Source organism: Xyrauchen texanus, chromosome 28, assembly GCF_025860055.1.
Source record: "Xyrauchen texanus isolate HMW12.3.18 chromosome 28, RBS_HiC_50CHRs, whole genome shotgun sequence".
NCBI lineage: Eukaryota > Metazoa > Chordata > Actinopteri > Cypriniformes > Catostomidae > Xyrauchen > Xyrauchen texanus.
In genome coordinates this window covers 11,777,392-11,795,502 of record NC_068303.1, presented here as the reverse complement: position 1 = coordinate 11,795,502, position 18,111 = coordinate 11,777,392, and the positions used below count along the sequence as shown (strand labels likewise).

The window sequence follows — 18,111 nt, the reverse complement described above, 5'->3', positions numbered from 1 at the left end:
TCATTTCTACAAACTTTTGTGTTTTAAACTAGATTTATTTTTTTAAAGGTTTTTCATTTTTATCACCAGTAATTGAGTAATAAAATCATTGGCCCAATTCTGTCTGCTCTACGTTTGTTGGTCTTTGTACTTGTGCGTCAGACAGATGCTGTTGGAGCGTCTCACTTCAGTTGCGTTGCATCTCAATTGTTTTTAGCGTCTCTAGTCATAAGTATTTATATTTTTAGGTTTCTTTGTCAAGTTGAAAAGTTCAAACATAGTTTGAAAGTTTTGAAAAACAGCAGTTTAAACGTGAAGTGACAGTTTGAAGCATTACATATGCACTGAGAGCTTTAATTAAACATTTGAAGAATTTTTAAAATAACCTTAATCATTAATCGTGACTGAAATGTGTTTTTCTCTCTTTGTAGTTGATGTGGTGGTGGAGTACGAGTACAAAGCCCTCCACGAAGATGAGTTGACCCTCAAGCTTGGAGACATAATAAAAAACGCACGAAGAATCGAGGATGAGGGATGGATGGAGGGAGATCTCAACGGAAGACGAGGCCTCTTCCCTGACAACTTTGTAAAGGTAATTCCAAAAATTATGCTTCATGATTTTCAAATTCTTTTTCCGTTTAAGTTTTATTTATTATGCTAGCCCATATTGAGTTTGAGGAAATGGAGTATAAAAAAGTTTATAAGAAATGTCAGTGTAGTGATTCGCAGATGTGCTCCACAAGATGAGCCATGCACTCATGTATTTTTAAGATGTACCTTTTTATTTTATACTCTCATGTCAGTCGCGTCCATGGAAATTGAAGCGATGAAGCAACCTTATTACATTCATTTGACTTTGTGTGCTAAATATGCTTTTCATGTGGGACATGGGTGTCTTGGATGTCACGGGGTCTTTGAAGCCAAATTGTGCTCTGCTATCCGTGCGGCGTGCACACGCATCAACCGGGCTTACTGCAAAGTGCTAGCGCATTAACCGGGCATTCCACCGGGCAGCTCTCGTGACAAACGCTGCGATTAATTCGGGCTTCCATCGATATCGTTGCGTATTTGACTTTTACATGAGAATTTGCTATTTTAAAGTACAATGGAGAAGTTAACCCATGTGAATCATCTTCACAATGCCGACATTCGGAACAGCACTAAAGAGAGAAAGAGAAACACCTGCTCAGCTCCAGCATCAGTTCTAAGACTTTATCTACACATCAACACCCTTACTAACTTAATTGACCGCACTCCTTTTTACCTCTTAATTAGTGTTTTTGCCTTGATATACCCACATTAAAGCCAGTGGTATATAACAAATCTTTTCAAAGGTAGGAAATTATTGCTTTTGTTTCCTTGTGGAGATCCTTTAGTAGTGAGTGAGGTAATCTTCCACTCCCTTGACTAAACTTTGATCCCGGAAAGATTAGATTGTCAACACTCGGGTAGTTTCATGAGAGAACCATGGAAGGCGAGCAGGTATGGAACTCATTTTAGTCTGTTTGTCAGTTTGTATCTAAATAAGATCTTTGGCTTGTTTTGTCTGCAGGACGTGTGCTATAAGAAATGTTTGGTCTTGGGATGGTTCTTGTGTTTGTTTAATATCTCGCAACGTGACATTTGCTAGCTGTGTTTCGCTGAATCACCAGATAGAACACAGATAGCACTGGATTTAAAGGGCACTTACAGTCAAAGAATAACTAGAATAGAATTCTTTAATAAAATCATGTTTTTAGACCTACAGTACTATTTCATTATGTTTTTAAGGTAATTTCTAGGACATCATGTTTGTTGTGTTTAAAAAGAATAGCCCTATATTTGATTATTAATGTTATTATCTGGGTGGTCTATTACCACCATTTACAGACAAAGACTGTATTTTGTTAAATTAATTTTGTTCTTCTGTAGCTGTATTGTAAATATTTACATGTTGCTCTCTGGCAAGGCATTAAGTCAACTTTGCTGGAAAATCTAGTGTAGTATAGCAGTCTACTGAATGAAGACTCATTGCTGATGTCATATGGATACAGTGAAAAAGGAAAAATAAAATATCTCTGTTATAGTGTTTTATTATTTTGTTTTAATTTTAAGAAAAACAGAAGCTTGAAAAGCCTGAACTCAAATTAGTTCTTGAGGAGCAGGGAGTAACAGGAAAAAATGTCTTTGTCAGCAACTCATACAGGAAGTTTAGAGCGGATGCAACCTGTGGCATTCTCCATTCTGCACCGGAGCCTCTAGGAAACAAGAACACTGTGCCATATGCCTTTCTCTAAAACCCAAACACTGTCTGAGTTAAGTCGGGACAGGGGGCAGAACCTGGACCATATAATCAAACTGTTTGAGAGTCAATTCAAAGTGTTTTTAAGTGGTCTAGCCAATACAAAAAAGATAGGAGAAAGTATTTTAACATTGTACTTAAAAATCCGAGAGCACTTAACCAGTCACAAAAAAAAAATTACAAAATAATTATAATAATTTACAATTCTTGTTGCACTTAAATCTGTTTTGTATACTATTCTGATGATAGTGAAACTTTGTAGTATGGCACTTTTCGTACCACTGTCTCCTTAAGATGATTCACTTATGTTTTCCTCTTTTGTAAGTTGATTTGGATAAAAGTGTCTACCAAATGAGTAAATGTAAAAGTAATTTTTTTTTCTTAAAAAAAGTTTAGTCCTTATGGAATGAATTGTAATTTGGAAACATACCGGTATGTATTACATCATAACCACTGTCATATCAGTAAGCTGTTTTGTTCTACACTGAGAGGGTCCCCCTCAGGGGGGGCAGTTGAATACTGCTCACTTAAGCTAAGTAACTGCCCTGTTCTGCACTTTCACTCTTGGATTAAATTAATCATGCCTTACAGTGAATAGTGAATTTCTACAATGGCATCTACTATTGATTGTAATTGATGCCGCATACTGTGTCACTGTAAGTCCAAGATGACACAAACATAAAAGTTACCGAGTGCACCTTTTAACAGAGAAAAAATGCTCAAGTTTTCATTTACAAATAGCTCCTTACCTAAGATTCTACTATAAATAAGCATACTTACGAAGACAAAGCACCACCTAAAACGTATATTGCAAAGCCATGACGGTTTACTAAGTAAAATTGACAGAATTAATGACACCTACAAAAGCTAAAGTTATATGGAAAACAGATGTCTATTTTAATAGGCATCCATCAGCAATTATTAGGCTTTTTATGGACATATGCTGTAATATTCTGGCTTTATCAGCTCTTTAATCAGTATTCTTGTTTATAGAATTAAGTGTTACACTTAACATAATTTTATTTTCATACATGTTACAAGAATAATCATGGCAGAAATAACAAAGCTGAGAAGCCCTGAGCAAGTTTCAACAGGACAATGTGAAAACTAGCTTCTCAGGGCGTTGAACAACATGTGACTTCAGACAATCTGTAGATCTTATCACTCTTTTGTTTCTCTCCCTCTCTGTTTCTCCCTCCCCACTTTTTTTTTTAACGAGTAAGAGAGAGGCTGTAGTATTGGTTAATTTACATCTGTTTGGAAACATTGAATGTAGGTGCTGGTTAGTGGTTTCTGTAAAGGTCTACATTGTGAAGGTGTGACTTTTTTAATTAATTGTTCATTTTAAAATCTATCAAAGGATTAAAAACTAAGCATAGTTAAAACCTGATAAAGAATTGCTGATTTTCAACATCCGTGGTGCAATGAACAAAACCATTTGAAGTGCAGCTTTTCCTGCAGTATAGATGTTGACTGCTTAGCTACAGATATTTCCATGTGTATTTTAAAAAAGAAAAAAAATTTGAATACATGCTATTATATTATAGAAACTGCTCTGGAAAACCGGAATGTTTTCTTACATCATGCTTTTGGACTGTTTTACGAACACTGAGTTCACCTTACAGCAGAGCAGTGTTTTGTAATGTTCTTACATCAATGATTCAGTTTAAAATAATAAAGATCTCTTTTCCTTCAAGTCAAGTGGTTTTTGTTGTCGTTCAACCATATACATTTAGTATAGTACACAGTGAAATGAGACAACATTCCTCCAGGACCAAGGTGATGCATTAAACAACATAGGGCAAACACAGAGCCACATGAGACTACACAGACTAAATAACATACCTATATAAAGTGCATGTGCAAAAAGTACGAATTTGTGTGTGGGGTCATCCACAATGCTGGTTGCTTTGCGGATGCAGTGTTTTTTGTAAATATCTTTTGATGGAGGGTAGAGAGAGACCCTGATGATCTTCTCAGCTGTCCTCACTATCCTCTGCAGGGCTTTGTGGTCCGAAACGGTGCAAGTCTCAAACCAGGCAGTGATGCAGCTGCTCAGGATGCTCTCAATTGTCTCTCTATAGAATGTAGTGAGGATGGGGGGTGGGAGATATGCTTTCCTCAGCCTTCGAAGAAAGTAGAGACGCTGCTGTGCTTTCTTGGCAATAGAGCTGGTGTTGAGGGACCAGGTGAGGTTCTCCACCAAGTGAACACCAAGGAATTTGATGCTCTTGACGATCTCCACAGAGGAGCCGTCGATGTTCAGTGGAGAGCGATCACTCTGTGCTCTCCTAAAGTCAACAACCATCTCTTTTGTTTTGTCCACATTCAGAGACAGGTTGTTGGCTCTACACCAGTCTGTTAGCCACTGCAGATATGCAAACTGCAGTGGGTCTAGTGAGGGGACAGCTTAATGTGCCTCATGACGAGCCTCTCGAAGCACTTCATGATAATGGGCATGAGTGCGACTGGACGGTAATCATTGAGGCAGGACACTGAAGACTTCTTTGGCATGGGGACGATGGTGGTGGCCTTGAAGCATGTTGGAACGACGGCACTGCTCAGAGATGTTGAAGATGTCTGTAAGAACACGTGCCAGCTGGTCTGCACATCCTCTGAGCACCCTGCCAGGAATGTCGTCTGGTCCAGCAGCCTTCCGTGAGTTTTCCTCACATCAGCCATGTTAAGACAGAGCACCTGGTCATTGGGAGGAGGGGTGGTCTTCCTCGCCACCACGTCGTTCTGCGGCTCAAACAGAGCGTAGAAGTCATTCAGCACATCTGGAAGGGATGCATCTTTGTCACAGCCAACTGATGTTGTCCTGTTGCACCGCATGTCGCCGCTGTCCTGGAAGTGACTGTGGATTCTCTGGGTGTGTGCATGCTTTGCCTCTCTGATGGCCCGGGACAGTTTGGCCCTCACTGTTCTAAGGGCAGCCTTGTCGCCTGCTCTGAAGGCAGAGTCTTGGGTCATCAGCAGCGTACGCACTTCCGCAGTCATCCACAGCTTCTGGTTGGAGCGTGTGGTGATGGTCTTGGAGAAGGTGACATCATCAATGCATTTGCTGATGTAGCTAGTCACTGATGCTGTGTATTCCTCCAAGTTGGTAGAGTTGCCTCTTGTTGATATGTTGCAGCCTTCCTGAACATGTGCCAGTCAGTACACTCAACAGTCCTGAAGAGCAGAGATGGCTCCTGCTGGCCAGGTTTTCACCTGCTTCTGGAGCGGTTTTGTGCATCTGACAAGCGGTCTGTATGCTGGAATTAGAATAACAGAGATGTGGTCAGAGTAGCCGAGGTGGGAGCGGGGCTCCGCCCGGTACGCACATGTAAACAAGATCAAGCGTGTTCGCCCCTCTCGTTGCAAAGTCCATATACTGATGGAATTTAGGGAGCACTGTCTTGAGATTTGCATGGTTGAAATCTTTGGCGACAATAAACAGTCCATCAGGGTGAGTGTTCTGTAGTTCACTAATAGCCCCATACAGTTTACCGAGCACTTAGCATTAGCGCTGGGGGGGGATGTAAACTCTGGTTATAATAACAGTGGTGAATTCCCATGGTAAATAAAAAAAGGTCTGCATCTAACAGTCACAAGCTCCACCAGCGATGAGCAGTGACTAGCATAGTTATTGCAGAATTCCGTGTTGATGTAAACACACAAGCCACCACCGCGAGTCTTACCGCACAGAGCTGCATTTCTGTCGGCTCGAAACGAGGCGAGCCCGTCTAGCTGAATGGCGGCATCCGGAACTCTGTCGTTGAGCAACGTCTCCGTGAAAACAAAGACGCAGCAGTCTCTAAGCTCATGCTCCGTAGTCTGCTGGAGTCCAGTTTATTGTCCAGGGAGCAAACATTTGAGAGCAGGTTAGATGGGAGAGCTGGCCGGCTAGGGTTTGTTTTTAGCCTAGCATGGACCCCCTCCCTCTTGCCGCGCTTTCGCTTCCTCGCACACCGCTTACGACGTCCCCTCCACCGGCATCAGGCAACGCCAAGGACTAGAGGCCTGGTCTCCGCAGCAAGCAGAGTTCGCATAGCAACTCCTGCAGATCATCGTGCAGCTTGGTTTTTGCATGAATCTTATATTTTAGCAGTGTCTGGTGATGGTAGACACGAACACCGGTTGCTCCGATGTCCATGTGCCGTAAAAGTCGGGCTAAGTGACAAAAATAGCACCATATTGGATCCGGAGTGGCCGCTGCGTGCTACTGCGCTGCCATCTTGGATCAAGATGTATATTGTTCCGATTAATAATATCAACAATTGATATTATCATGTTATGCTATTAATATGTTGTGAGAGGAAACTAGTACAATATAAGCCTTCAACAAATGTATTTTTGAAGGATGCAAAATATTGTCTGTTTATCTTTATCGGCAAAATCCCAGAAAATATTGAGATATAATTTTTTTGTCAATATCGCACACCCCTAATCCACGCACAACTCGCCACACGCACCGAGAGTGAGAACCACATTATAGTGACCACAAGGAGACCCCATGTGACTACCCTCCCAAGCAACTGGGCCAATTTGGTTGCTTAAGAGACCAGGCTGGAGTCACTCAGCACACCAGTGATTCGAACTCACGACTCCAGAGGTGGTAGTTAGCGTCTTTACTCGCTGAGCTACCCAGGCCCCACTTCTGGTGTTCATTTATTGTAGGGATGTCAATCAGTTATGTTTATTTATATTATATTACTAATAATATTCCATATTACATTCCGAGGACATGATCAGTTGTGTGAATGCGTTATTTTTTTATATAATTAATCACACTGAAAATGGCCTAATTTATAGTTGTTGTTTTTTTTTAAATGCAGGAGGTGAAAAAAGAGGAGCCAAAGCCCAAAGAGGAGCAAAAGGAAGTTAAAGAATCAAAGGAGGTGAAAGAACAGTCTCTGATACGGCGGCGATCATCTGGGAACGTAGCAAGCCTGGTGCAGAGGATCAGTACCTATGGCATTCCAGCAGGAGGAATGGGCTTCCAGCCCAACTCTCAACCTCGTGCCTCAAAAAAGAGTGCGTTTCATTTCCAATTTAACAGCATTCATCCCTTTTTAAATTAAAATTAAAGGGACCGTTCACTTACCTTCAAGTTGTTCAAGACCCATAAAACTTCCATGGAACATGAAATTACATGTTTTAAGTGTAAGGGACTGTTAGCCTCAGTCACTATTCTCTTTCATAGCATCTTTTTTTCCATACAATGAAAGTGAATGGTGACTGAGGTTGTCATTCTGACTAACCTTTTGTCATGGGTTTGGAACAACATGAGGGTGAGAAAATGATGACAGAATATACATTTTTGGACATTAACTTTTTTCTCTCTTGAGATACAATTAATATGCCTCAGTGGGCAAATTTTAGGTTTATATAGTTTACGGTTTGCAGGAAATTCTTTCTCTACTTCAAGCTTTTGGTTTAGCTTACCTGGAATCAGGGAGAGTTTATCAGAAAACATGTTTGGCCAGCAGTGGGCAGCAGAAGCTTTGCCTGTTGTCTAGGATAACTCACTGTTTTCATTTTTTTTTGTCTGAGTCTTGAGTGTAGGGCTGTCTGAGATTGAGGAAGTCCACTTCATCAGCTCCAGCTGCATAGGAATGTTAACACAGAACACAAGAGTGATTGTGATCTATCCTACATTCAAGGTTGCTGGTAAAAAGATAATTTAAAAAAGTGATAACAGTGGAATGTAGCTCTGTTAACTCCACTTGCACTCCTCTGTATCAGCTTGAATTGGATGATAATGTTTTTATCAGGTTTATAAGACCGTTTTCTTATGCTGTTTTTGTGTATTTTATGCTCAAAGCAGCTTTCATTTCAAGCTAACATAGATTGTGCTCACATAGGCCCTCTATACTCTTTAAAAACGGGGACGGTTAAGGTATCAGATGGTAATACCACACTGCTTTGAGATTATGTATATGTATACAGTGTTTATATTTTTAGTTTATGAGATTTAATGCCAGATTTAACAATCTTGCATTTCTATTTTTATACTGTGGAAGGCTTTGTTTGGAAAATTTTAATAATGAATTACATTGTTACATATTGTTTTGCTTTCTTTCTTAAAAAGGAAATAACTGCATTTTGACAAGAAAAGAAGGGTGTGTGTTTGTTTATATATATGTCAAATTTCAGCACTTTTAAAATGTGCCATTATTCGCGATTAAATATGAAAAATTATGATTAATTGTGATTTTAAACATTTTAATTGACTGAAAGCAATAATATATTTATGTCTATACAGATTTTGCTTTTTGGAAGGAAATTGCTACTTTAATTCACCAAAGTGGCATTCAACTGATCACAAAGTATAGACAGGACATTACTGGGTCTTCTCCAGCATACCTAAAAACATTTATGCAGAGCTACGTTTCCCACCAGAAGCCTGCGGTCGGCTAAGGAACGTCGCCTTGTCGTACCAAAACAAAGAGGCACCAAAACACTTTCCCGGACTTTCAGTTTCATCATACCATGGTGGTGGAATGACCTTCCCAACTCAATCCGGGAAGCTAACTCACTCTCTATCTTCAAAAAACTTCTAAAAACACATCTTTTCCAAAAGCACTTAACCGGTCACTAAAAACAAAAAAAGATTATTTACATTTCTTGTTGCACTTAAATCTGTTTTGTATACTATTCTGATGATAGTGCAACTTTGTAATATGGCACTTTTTGTACCACTGTCTCCCTAAGATGATTCGCTGATGTTCTTCCTCTTTTGTAAGTCGCTTTGGATAAAAGCGTCTGCCAAATGAATAAATGTAAATGTACTGATGTAAAAAAAACGGCACTATCACTATTTGAAAAAATATTTTTTTTTATCAAATCTAGACAGGCCCCATTTCCAGCTGCCATCACTCCAACACCTTATCCTTGAGTAATCGTGGGAAATTGCTAATTCGGTACTAGAAAATACCTTGCCATTATATCAATCACTGCTGAAAGTTATTTGGTTCGTTAAATGAAGCTTAACATTGTTTTTGTGTTTGTCTTTGAGTTGCCACAGTATGCAAAAAGGAAGCACTTTCTCTATAAGCTCATCAGTCAATCATTGTTTTGGGGAATGAAGGCTATAAAATGCTTGTAATTGCAAAAAACAGAAGATTTCTTACAAAGGTGTACACAACAGGCTTCAAAGACAAAGGACAACTAGCTCCAACAAGGACAGAAAGAGATGTCTTTAGAAGTGCAAGCCCAGGTGTACAACGAAACAAGAGGATAAATACATCAGAGACTCTAGTTTGAGAAATAGACACCTCACATATCCTCAGCTGACAGCTTCATTGAATTCTACCTGCTCAACACCAGTTTCATGTACAAAAGTAAAGAGGTGACACAGGGGTGCAGGCCTTCTGGGAAGAATTGGAAAGAATTGCTGCACATGACCGTTTTTCTTATTTATTTTTTGATGAGAACCCTTGAAGAAATTTAAATTGTAATAGTAATTTTTCACGTTATTAATGTCCTGACTATTCATTGTGATCCATTTCAATTTCTTTCCAAAAGAGCAAATCTGTAAGTTATTCCAAACTTTTGGCCACCAGTCTCATCCAAGAAACCTTATCAAGGTACTTTGTACAAAAAAAATATGGTAATACCATTACATTTTGTGTTAGCGTAGAGCTGGACCCTTGTGTGTTTCGTTTCTGACTGAGAGTTAATGTGTATCAATGGAAATACAGAACACCAATTGGAAAGCAAATGGAGCAATCTACTGTCTTTCTTCATAAAGGGCACTTTAATCATCTCTGGGGAAATGTGTCCGAACTGTGTGTGTGTGTGTGTGTGTGTGTGTGTGTGTGTGTGTGTGTGTGTGTGTGTGTGTGTGTGTGTGTGTGTGTGTGTGAGATTGCATGTGTGTATGCACTCTACTTCCTGAACGTGTTAGTCGTTAATTGTTGAGCCCTCTACAGGTAGCTGTTGGAGAAACAGTTCCTTCACATACTGGCTAAGCATGTCAGGCCAGATCCTGAGTTGACTGGCTGTGTTTTCATTGCAGAACCCAAGAAGCGTCAGTGCAAAGTCCTGTTTGAATACATGCCTCAGAATGAAGACGAGCTGGAACTGAAGCTTGGAGACATTGTTGACATCAACGAGGAGGTGAGAAGCCTTGTCATTCATCATGCAGTTTGCATAATTTGTGTTCACTCTCAATACTGAGGTTAGAAAATCCCATACACCAGATTTAATTATGTTCTGTGAAGGGTGAGATTTTGCATGCTGCAGTATGACATACGATTTTTGCAGTTAAGATCAATTAATCAACTATCAACCATCTAGCCCTGAGACTTTTGTTTAATAACATGAAAATGGAACACAATCTGTTTTATCACCTTCTCTTACCTTTATTTTGCTAAATCTGTGAAACAATTGCGAATTGCATGATCATTAATTTTTATTTGTCACAAAATTTGTGTCATTTGCATTTCCTAAAATTATCTCTCACTTTTAATTTATCTCATCTATTCATACTGGGATAATTCGAAGTGTTTGGACACTGAATTTTTGCTTCTCACGCTCTGTATAATAATGAATGTTTTGATTAAGTCTAATGCATAAATGCTTAATGTCTTGCAGACAAATATAATTTATTTTTATGCATGATTTTCTTTGCCAACCCACTGAATGAGTTGTACAGTGTAGTAAAGAAAAAGCAGCTAACAAGTGCCCAACATACGTTTGATCTCCTTCCATACTGTTAAGAAAGCATCCCAGGTGGATACTTTAGGCTAAAATACAGTATATAGTAGTGTTGTTGGACTATTATTCTAAAATGTGGAAAATAATAGTACTAAAAAATATGTAGATGTGTCCAAGCTTTTCACTCATGTCTATTGTTTTAATACTACAGTATTTTCCTCATTCTGAATTGTATTTTATTAAGTTATAAACATGTCACTTTAGATTTTGACCATAGGACTGGATTGTTATTAGTGCTGACTGTGCTTGTTTTGTAGGTTGAGGAGGGCTGGTGGAGCGGAACCATGAATGGGAAGTCTGGACTGTTTCCTTCCAACTTCGTCAAAGAAATAGAATCAACCGAAGACCCCGAGACCAACAACCTTACAGACGAGCCAGGTACTGCTCAGTTGATCGTGTGACACATTCTTTTGAGTGCATGTCCTTACAAGAAAACACTCAACAGAGGTTTTTGTTGCATTTTTGTACATTTTAGGGTGTGTCGTGTGTATTTATGCAGTTTCAGTCTTCGTTATGGCATCTGCAGTCAGAACTGTTTTACTTTATGTAAGTTTTTTGGAGGGTGTGTGATGCCAACTGTAGCAGCCTGACCGTAGCTGCTTAAAGAATAGTGCACCCAAAAATGAAAACCATTTCTAATCCTAATGTCATTCCAAACCTGCTTGACTTTTGAACACAAAAGAAAAAAAAAGAAAGAATATTACAATAACAGATGATATTTACTTCCTTTAAAGCCCCATAAAGGACCTAAAAGTATCATAAAGGTAGTCTATAAGACTTGTGCATCATATTCCAAGTCTTCAGAAGGCATACGGTTATAGTGAGAAACAATCTGAAATGCAAGTCATTTTCCGGCATTATGAGTGCTATAAGCGAAACTCGTTCACAGTGACTTGCATGTTTATGTGAAAACTTGCATTGTTTAGTGCCAAAAACAATGCAAGTTCTTCACCAGTGTTCATGCTGTTTTGCAAATAGCTGGCTTTTTTAATACCTTGACTTTTAGGCTGTCAAATATAATTTTTAATTTTGGATGTCTGCCAAGCACTGACGATGGTTTAGGATTGTTTAGGATTTGAGAATATGAAGTGGCAAAATCTATTGATTTAATCATTTTATGCAGTTTTGTTTACAGCCAGATATGTTCTTTGCAATAAACAAAAGCTATAACATGGGGCTTATTGGTTTATATAGATGTTTTTTTTTTGCCCTCTTGTGGATATATTTAGGAGAAAACTTTGATTTAAACGTCAGATGTCTTGTAGACCCACTCCCCCCCACACACACACCAGAAATGATGTCTTAGAAATTCTAATATAATTTCAGTGAAAAATTTGTATTTAGTTTCTAGCCCTGTTGACACTTCTACCTTGACTTACATCATCAAAACATAAAAAAACCATTTGTGAACCTTGAGATGTGTGTTCACAGATAACAGAGATGGCACCTCTAGCCCCACGTCCCCTCTCCCAGGCAACGGTGTCATGGCTCAGCCAAAGAAAGTTAAAGGCATCGGCTTTGGTGACATCTTCAGAGAGGGCTCTGTAAAACTCCACAAAGTCCAAAAAGTGCCTTCTGAAAGTGAGGAAAAGAAAGAAAAAGTAAGTTAGGTTTCTGCACCTGACCATATCTTTTATGCCTTCCTGAAATCCAACAATCAGGGATATACTGCAGGAGCTTGACTAATATTTACAGTAATTACAGTAACTTTTCTGCCAAAAAAGAATCCTGATTGTCCCAGCAAAAAATTATATGTGAAGTTTCCCCTTTAATGAAGCCCATTGTCGTATCAGATTTATAAGTATTAATGATGCTGGAACTTTACATTAGAGCAGTTTAACACATAATGACGGCTCATGAAATTAGATCATTGTCTTGGCATGTATGAAAATCAGTGCTGGCAATTTCTCATAGCCACAAGCAATGAAGCGTTAAAGGTAATTACATGTATAACTGCTCTACAAGCCCTGCCAGTGATTGCTCAAGTCCTTGCAGTAGAGCAAAAGGCAGACTGTCTCATTGTGAAACCTTCCTTTTTAGGCAATAGGTCTCTATTCACTGAGTTGATTATTTACGGTGGCTGTTACCATGCTTTCTGATGTATGCTAGTTATCTTAGTATCATTTCTGTTCTGTGTTTCAAACCGACAATATTATGTCTACACCGATTAAATTTTTTTTGTTATCGACAAAGTGAAAACGCTGAATGTTTTTTGGATAAATTTGCCGTCTTCTGCCTATTTCCATTCAAATGGCCTTTTAACGATAAAAATTGTGTGGGCAATGATCTCATGCTTAAACACTTTGTCGCATAGCTTTTGGTTTTCGCAAAAGTAATCTGCCCTTAAGCCATTTCCATGCAGAAATGTGTGTATATCATTAATTGCGTATAGTTGCCCTTCTGATAGGACTGTAATATTGGTCCTGATGTTGCACCTATCGCAGGTTGCCACCAGTGCCGACCTAAAAGCGATTCAGCATGGCCCTTTTCAAGCTGGCAACCTGCACCAAGTAGTGGAGGAAACTTTTGGTCTTAGTATAAGGACCATCCATTGACATGTATATGCTGTGCGCACAGATATTAAAGAAATATTTATGTGGTGTAATATCAGAGTTTACACATGAAGCATTCCTGATATTCAATAGGCTATTTTGAACAACCATCTAATCTTAAGCATTGCCATCACAACAGCTTTATGTCCTGCATATTTGTACAGCAACTTTTAACGACCATTTGAACTTAATCGTCATCTAATATTTATTTTAAGATGACTACCAGGGGTGGTAGTCAGTGTTTTTACTCGCTGAGCTGTATTTTTAGAGGCTGAAAAAAATACCTTTGTTCCATATTAGTTTAAAAGGCTGCTTCTTTTTTTTTTTTTTTTTTTTACTTTAAAGGAATGTTCTGGGTTCAATGCAATTTCAGCTCAGTCAACCGCATTCTTGACATAATGTTGATTGAGGGATGATCCTTTATGTTCCTGTCGGTGTGTAGCACCTCTCAACTCTGCATATCTTAATGATAGAAACAAGTGGCTCAAGTTTATTTCTAATAAGGTCCCTGATCATATCAGTTTGACCTCTATAGTTCACGAAAAAATACAATTTAATTTACTTCCTTGCCATTACAGATGTGTATGACTTACTTTCTTCTGTAGAACTCAAACAAATATTTTAGAAGAATATCTAATCTCTGTAGGTCCATACAATGCAAGTGAAGACTTTCAAGCTCCAAAAAGCACATAAAGGCAGTATAAAATTAATCCATATGACGCCAGTGGCTTAATCCATGTCTTCTGAAGCTATGAAATCTATTTTGGGTGAGAACAGACCATAATGTAACAAAACAAAATAATTAATTTTAGATCTTGCCATTGTAGTATCTAAGCACAATCAGATTTCAAGCTCAGTTACACTTCCTAGTGCTTGATGCATACACAGAACACCAATTTGAGCTAGGAAGTGTAATTTAGCATTAAATCATGATCGCCAAGGAGACCGCACGTCAAGATTTATAGTGAAAATGGAGTTATATTTAGGTCTGTTCTCACCCAAAACTGATTGGATCACTTCAGAAGACATGCATTAAACCACAGGATTCCTTTCATGTGGATTAGTTTTATGCTGCTTTTATGTGCTTTTAGGAGCTTCAAACTTTTGGCCACCATTCACATGCATTGTATGGACCTACAGAGATAATGTTCTGAAACTCTTTGTGTTCTGCAGATGAAAGAAAGTCTTACACATCTGGATGGCATGAGGGTGATTAAATGATGAGAGAATTTTCATTTTTGGTTGAACTATGCCTTTAACAGTTTGAATGGCTAATTTCAGCACAGATTTTGATGTATATGTGTCAGAATGTAAATATTGCCTTGAACAGAAACTGCTATTGAAGTATTGGGCAGCACAAACTCCTTTGAACCGTGTGTGTGTGTGTGTGATATGTGAAGAGGGTGTTCCCATACATACAAAAGTGGAGCTGCAAATTTAAAAGTAAACCCATTTGTGGTTCTGCTTAATTTTAGCCAATTCCATCATTACCATCTGCCACAAAACCCACCCCTTTGAGCACTCTTGACCCACCTAAAGGAGAAAAAGAGGCAGAGAGCAAAGGAAAAGGTGAGTGCATGGGATGGAATTATATTATATATTATAGCAGTGTGTGATGTATACTAAACTGAGATTTATAGTAATTAAGGATGCAGTTATTATGACTGATTAGCATGAGTTATTTGTCATTTATCTGGGATGCCTACATTTTATTTTCTGCTGAACCACGTGTGGTGTCACATTTATGGAATATTCATTGATTTTAAGTCACCAAAACAAAAATATGACATATCACAATTGAGCTTCATGTTTTTGTAACATATAATTATTTTTGAATATAAATGCTAATGCTTGGTTTAATACTATTTTCATGGTGGACAATAAATATTTATGGCTGGTAAATTTTCTTAATTCACCATAGGCAGGTGTGGCAAATAGTTCATTTTAGATCATGTTTGTTAATATTTCGAGAGACTGACATCTTGTTTTTAAATTATGTATAATATCTACGCTATGAACATTTGCTAAATGAAACACCATCAGGATTCAAGAAAGCTCCTGTATGAATGGTATTTACCTTTAAACAATTCCTGTAAAACCTGAGCTGAACAAACAGCTTTCCAATATGGCATCCACAGTTCTTTGCTCTTCAGTCAAGAGTTGTTGCATGATTAGACAGATTAACCAAACTAATGATTGGTTTCACTGTGTCATTCATATCTTATCTTTTTTTATTTATGTCTCTCTGTAGTAAAAGAATACTGCAAGGCCACCTTTCCTTATGAAGCTACTAACCAAGATGAGCTGGATTTAAAAGAGGGTGACATCATTCGTGTATTGAGCATGGTATGTATGGCAGCTGTGCCGGTCCTGCCTTTACGCAAACTATGCAAGTTGCGTGGGGCCCCCGATCCGCATGCAAATATAAATGAAAGTCGCTGTATAGGAGTTGAGGGGGGTGGGGTGAAGTTTATTCTAATTATTATTATTATTTCATTTTCATTTCGGACATGCGCCAGGTAGTTAACATAGTTGTAGATAGACATGGCTAAGGTTTTGAAGTGAAGCTACCCGTCCGTCAGGAGCACAAAAAAGAAGAAAAACATGCCAGGAATGTGAGCATGAAGGTATGTAATTTTTTTTTTTATCATATAATATTTTTAATTCTAAATTAATCTTGACATTATCATTAGATTGCTCATACTCCAGGTCTCCAGCTGTGATATTAGAACACTGTTTTATGACTGCCACATTGAAAGTAACTTTTTAATTTGTGTCAGGAGTACACATGCCAAATCAAAACACTTTTAGAATGTAATAAAGGAGCTCATGCAAGCTCTGTTGAATCTCATCAATGTTTCAATATAAACAATATCCATTAGACCTTCCATTTGTCTTCCTGCCATTTGTAATGTTTTTATCTATATTTCAGTCTGCATTCTCCTAATTTTGTTTGATCTTTAAGTTTTAGTAATATATTTAGTATATATTAGTTGAAATCAGAAGTTTACATAAACTTAGGTTTAAGTCATTAAAAAAAAAATTAACCACTTCACAGATTTCATATTAGCAAACTATAGTTTTGGCATGTCTTTTAGGACAAATACTTTGTGCATGACTCAAGTAATTTTTACGACAGATAGATTAGTTCACATTTAATTGACTATATCACTGTTCCAGTGGGTCAGAAGTTTACATACACCAAGTTAACTGTGTCTTTAAGCAGGTTGGAAAATTCCCTTGAGACACTTTGCCAGTTAGCTTCTGATAGGAGGTGTACTGAATTGGAAGTGTACCTCTGGGTGTATTTTAAGTCCTACCTTCAAACTCTGTGCCTCTTTGCTGACGACATTTGAAAATAAAACAAAAATGTCCTCTGGTCTGATGAAACAAAAATCTAACTTTTTGGCCATAATGACCATCATTGTGTTTGGAGGTAAAAGGGTGAGTCTTGCAAGCCGAAGAACACCATCCCAACCGTAAAGCATGGGAGTGGCAGCATCATGTTGTGGGGGTGCTTTGCTGCAGGATGGACTTGTGCACTTCACAAAATTGATGGCAGCATGAGGAAGGAAAATTATGTGGATATATTGAAGCAACATCTCAAGACATAAGCCATGAAGAAATTTGGCCCTCCAAAGCCCTGCGAGCAAGGAGGCCTACAAGCCTGACTCAGTTACACCAGTTCTGTTTGGAGGAATGGGCCAAAATTCCAGCAACTTATTGTGAGAAGCTTGTGGAAGGATACCCAAAATATTTGACCCAAGATAAACAATTTAAAGCTACCAAATGCTAACAGTGTATGTAAACTTATGACTCACTGGGAATGTGATGAAAGAAAGGATTTTCACATTCTTAAAATATAGTAGTGATCCTAATTGTCCTAAGACAAATAAATGTCAGGAATTGTGAAAAACTGAGTTTAAATATTTTTGGCTAAGGTGTATTTAAACTTCTGATTTCAACTGTGCGTGTTTATGTATGTATGTATGTGTGTGTGTGTGTGTGTATATGTGTGTGTGTGTATATATATATATATATATTACACTCACCTAAAGGATTATTAGGAACACCTGTTCAATTTCTCATTAATGCAATTATCTAATCAACCAATCACATGGCAGTTGCTTCAATGCATTTAGGGGTGTGGTCCTGGTCAAGACAATCTCCTGAACTCCAAACTGAATGTCAGAATGGGAAAGAAAGGTGATTTAAGCAATTTTGAGCGTGGCATGGTTGTTGGTGCCAGACGGGCCGGTCTGAGTATTTCACAATCTGCTCAGTTACTGGGATTTTCACGCACAACCATTTCTAGGGTTTTCAAAGAATGGTGTGAAAAGGGAAAAACATCCAGTATGTGGCAGTCCTGTGGGCGAAAATGCCTTGTTGATGCTAGAGGTCAGAGGAGAATGGGCCGACTGATTCAAGCTGATAGAAGAGCAACTTTGCCTGAAATAACCACTCGTTACAACCGAGGTATGCAGCAAAGCATTTGTGAAGCCACAACACGCACAACCTTGAGGCGGATGGGCTACAACAGCAGAAGACCCCACCGGGTACCACTCATCTCCGCTTCAATTTGCCAAAATTGGA

General features: G+C 38.5%; 1 protein-coding gene across 5 annotated transcripts in view; it reads left to right on the top strand.

Annotated features, from left to right (window-relative positions):
- LOC127621811 (CD2-associated protein-like) overlaps window positions 1-18,111 on the top strand; it is a 62,712-nt gene that overhangs the window by 14,254 nt on the left and 30,347 nt on the right. For 4 of the 5 annotated variants that reach the window (XM_052095551.1, XM_052095548.1, XM_052095546.1 and 1 more), the window contains exons 2-8: window positions 411-571; window positions 7,081-7,279; window positions 10,266-10,366; window positions 11,224-11,344; window positions 12,398-12,567; window positions 14,994-15,087; window positions 15,770-15,864. In XM_052095551.1, coding sequence (XP_051951511.1) covers window positions 411-571; window positions 7,081-7,279; window positions 10,266-10,366; window positions 11,224-11,344; window positions 12,398-12,567; window positions 14,994-15,087; window positions 15,770-15,864 — 941 coding nt within the window. Of the gene's footprint in view, window positions 1-410; window positions 572-1,420; window positions 1,462-7,080; window positions 7,280-10,265; window positions 10,367-11,223; window positions 11,345-12,397; window positions 12,568-14,993; window positions 15,088-15,769; window positions 15,865-18,111 lie in introns of those variants that run through there. The other variant, XM_052095550.1, reaches the window with a different exon arrangement.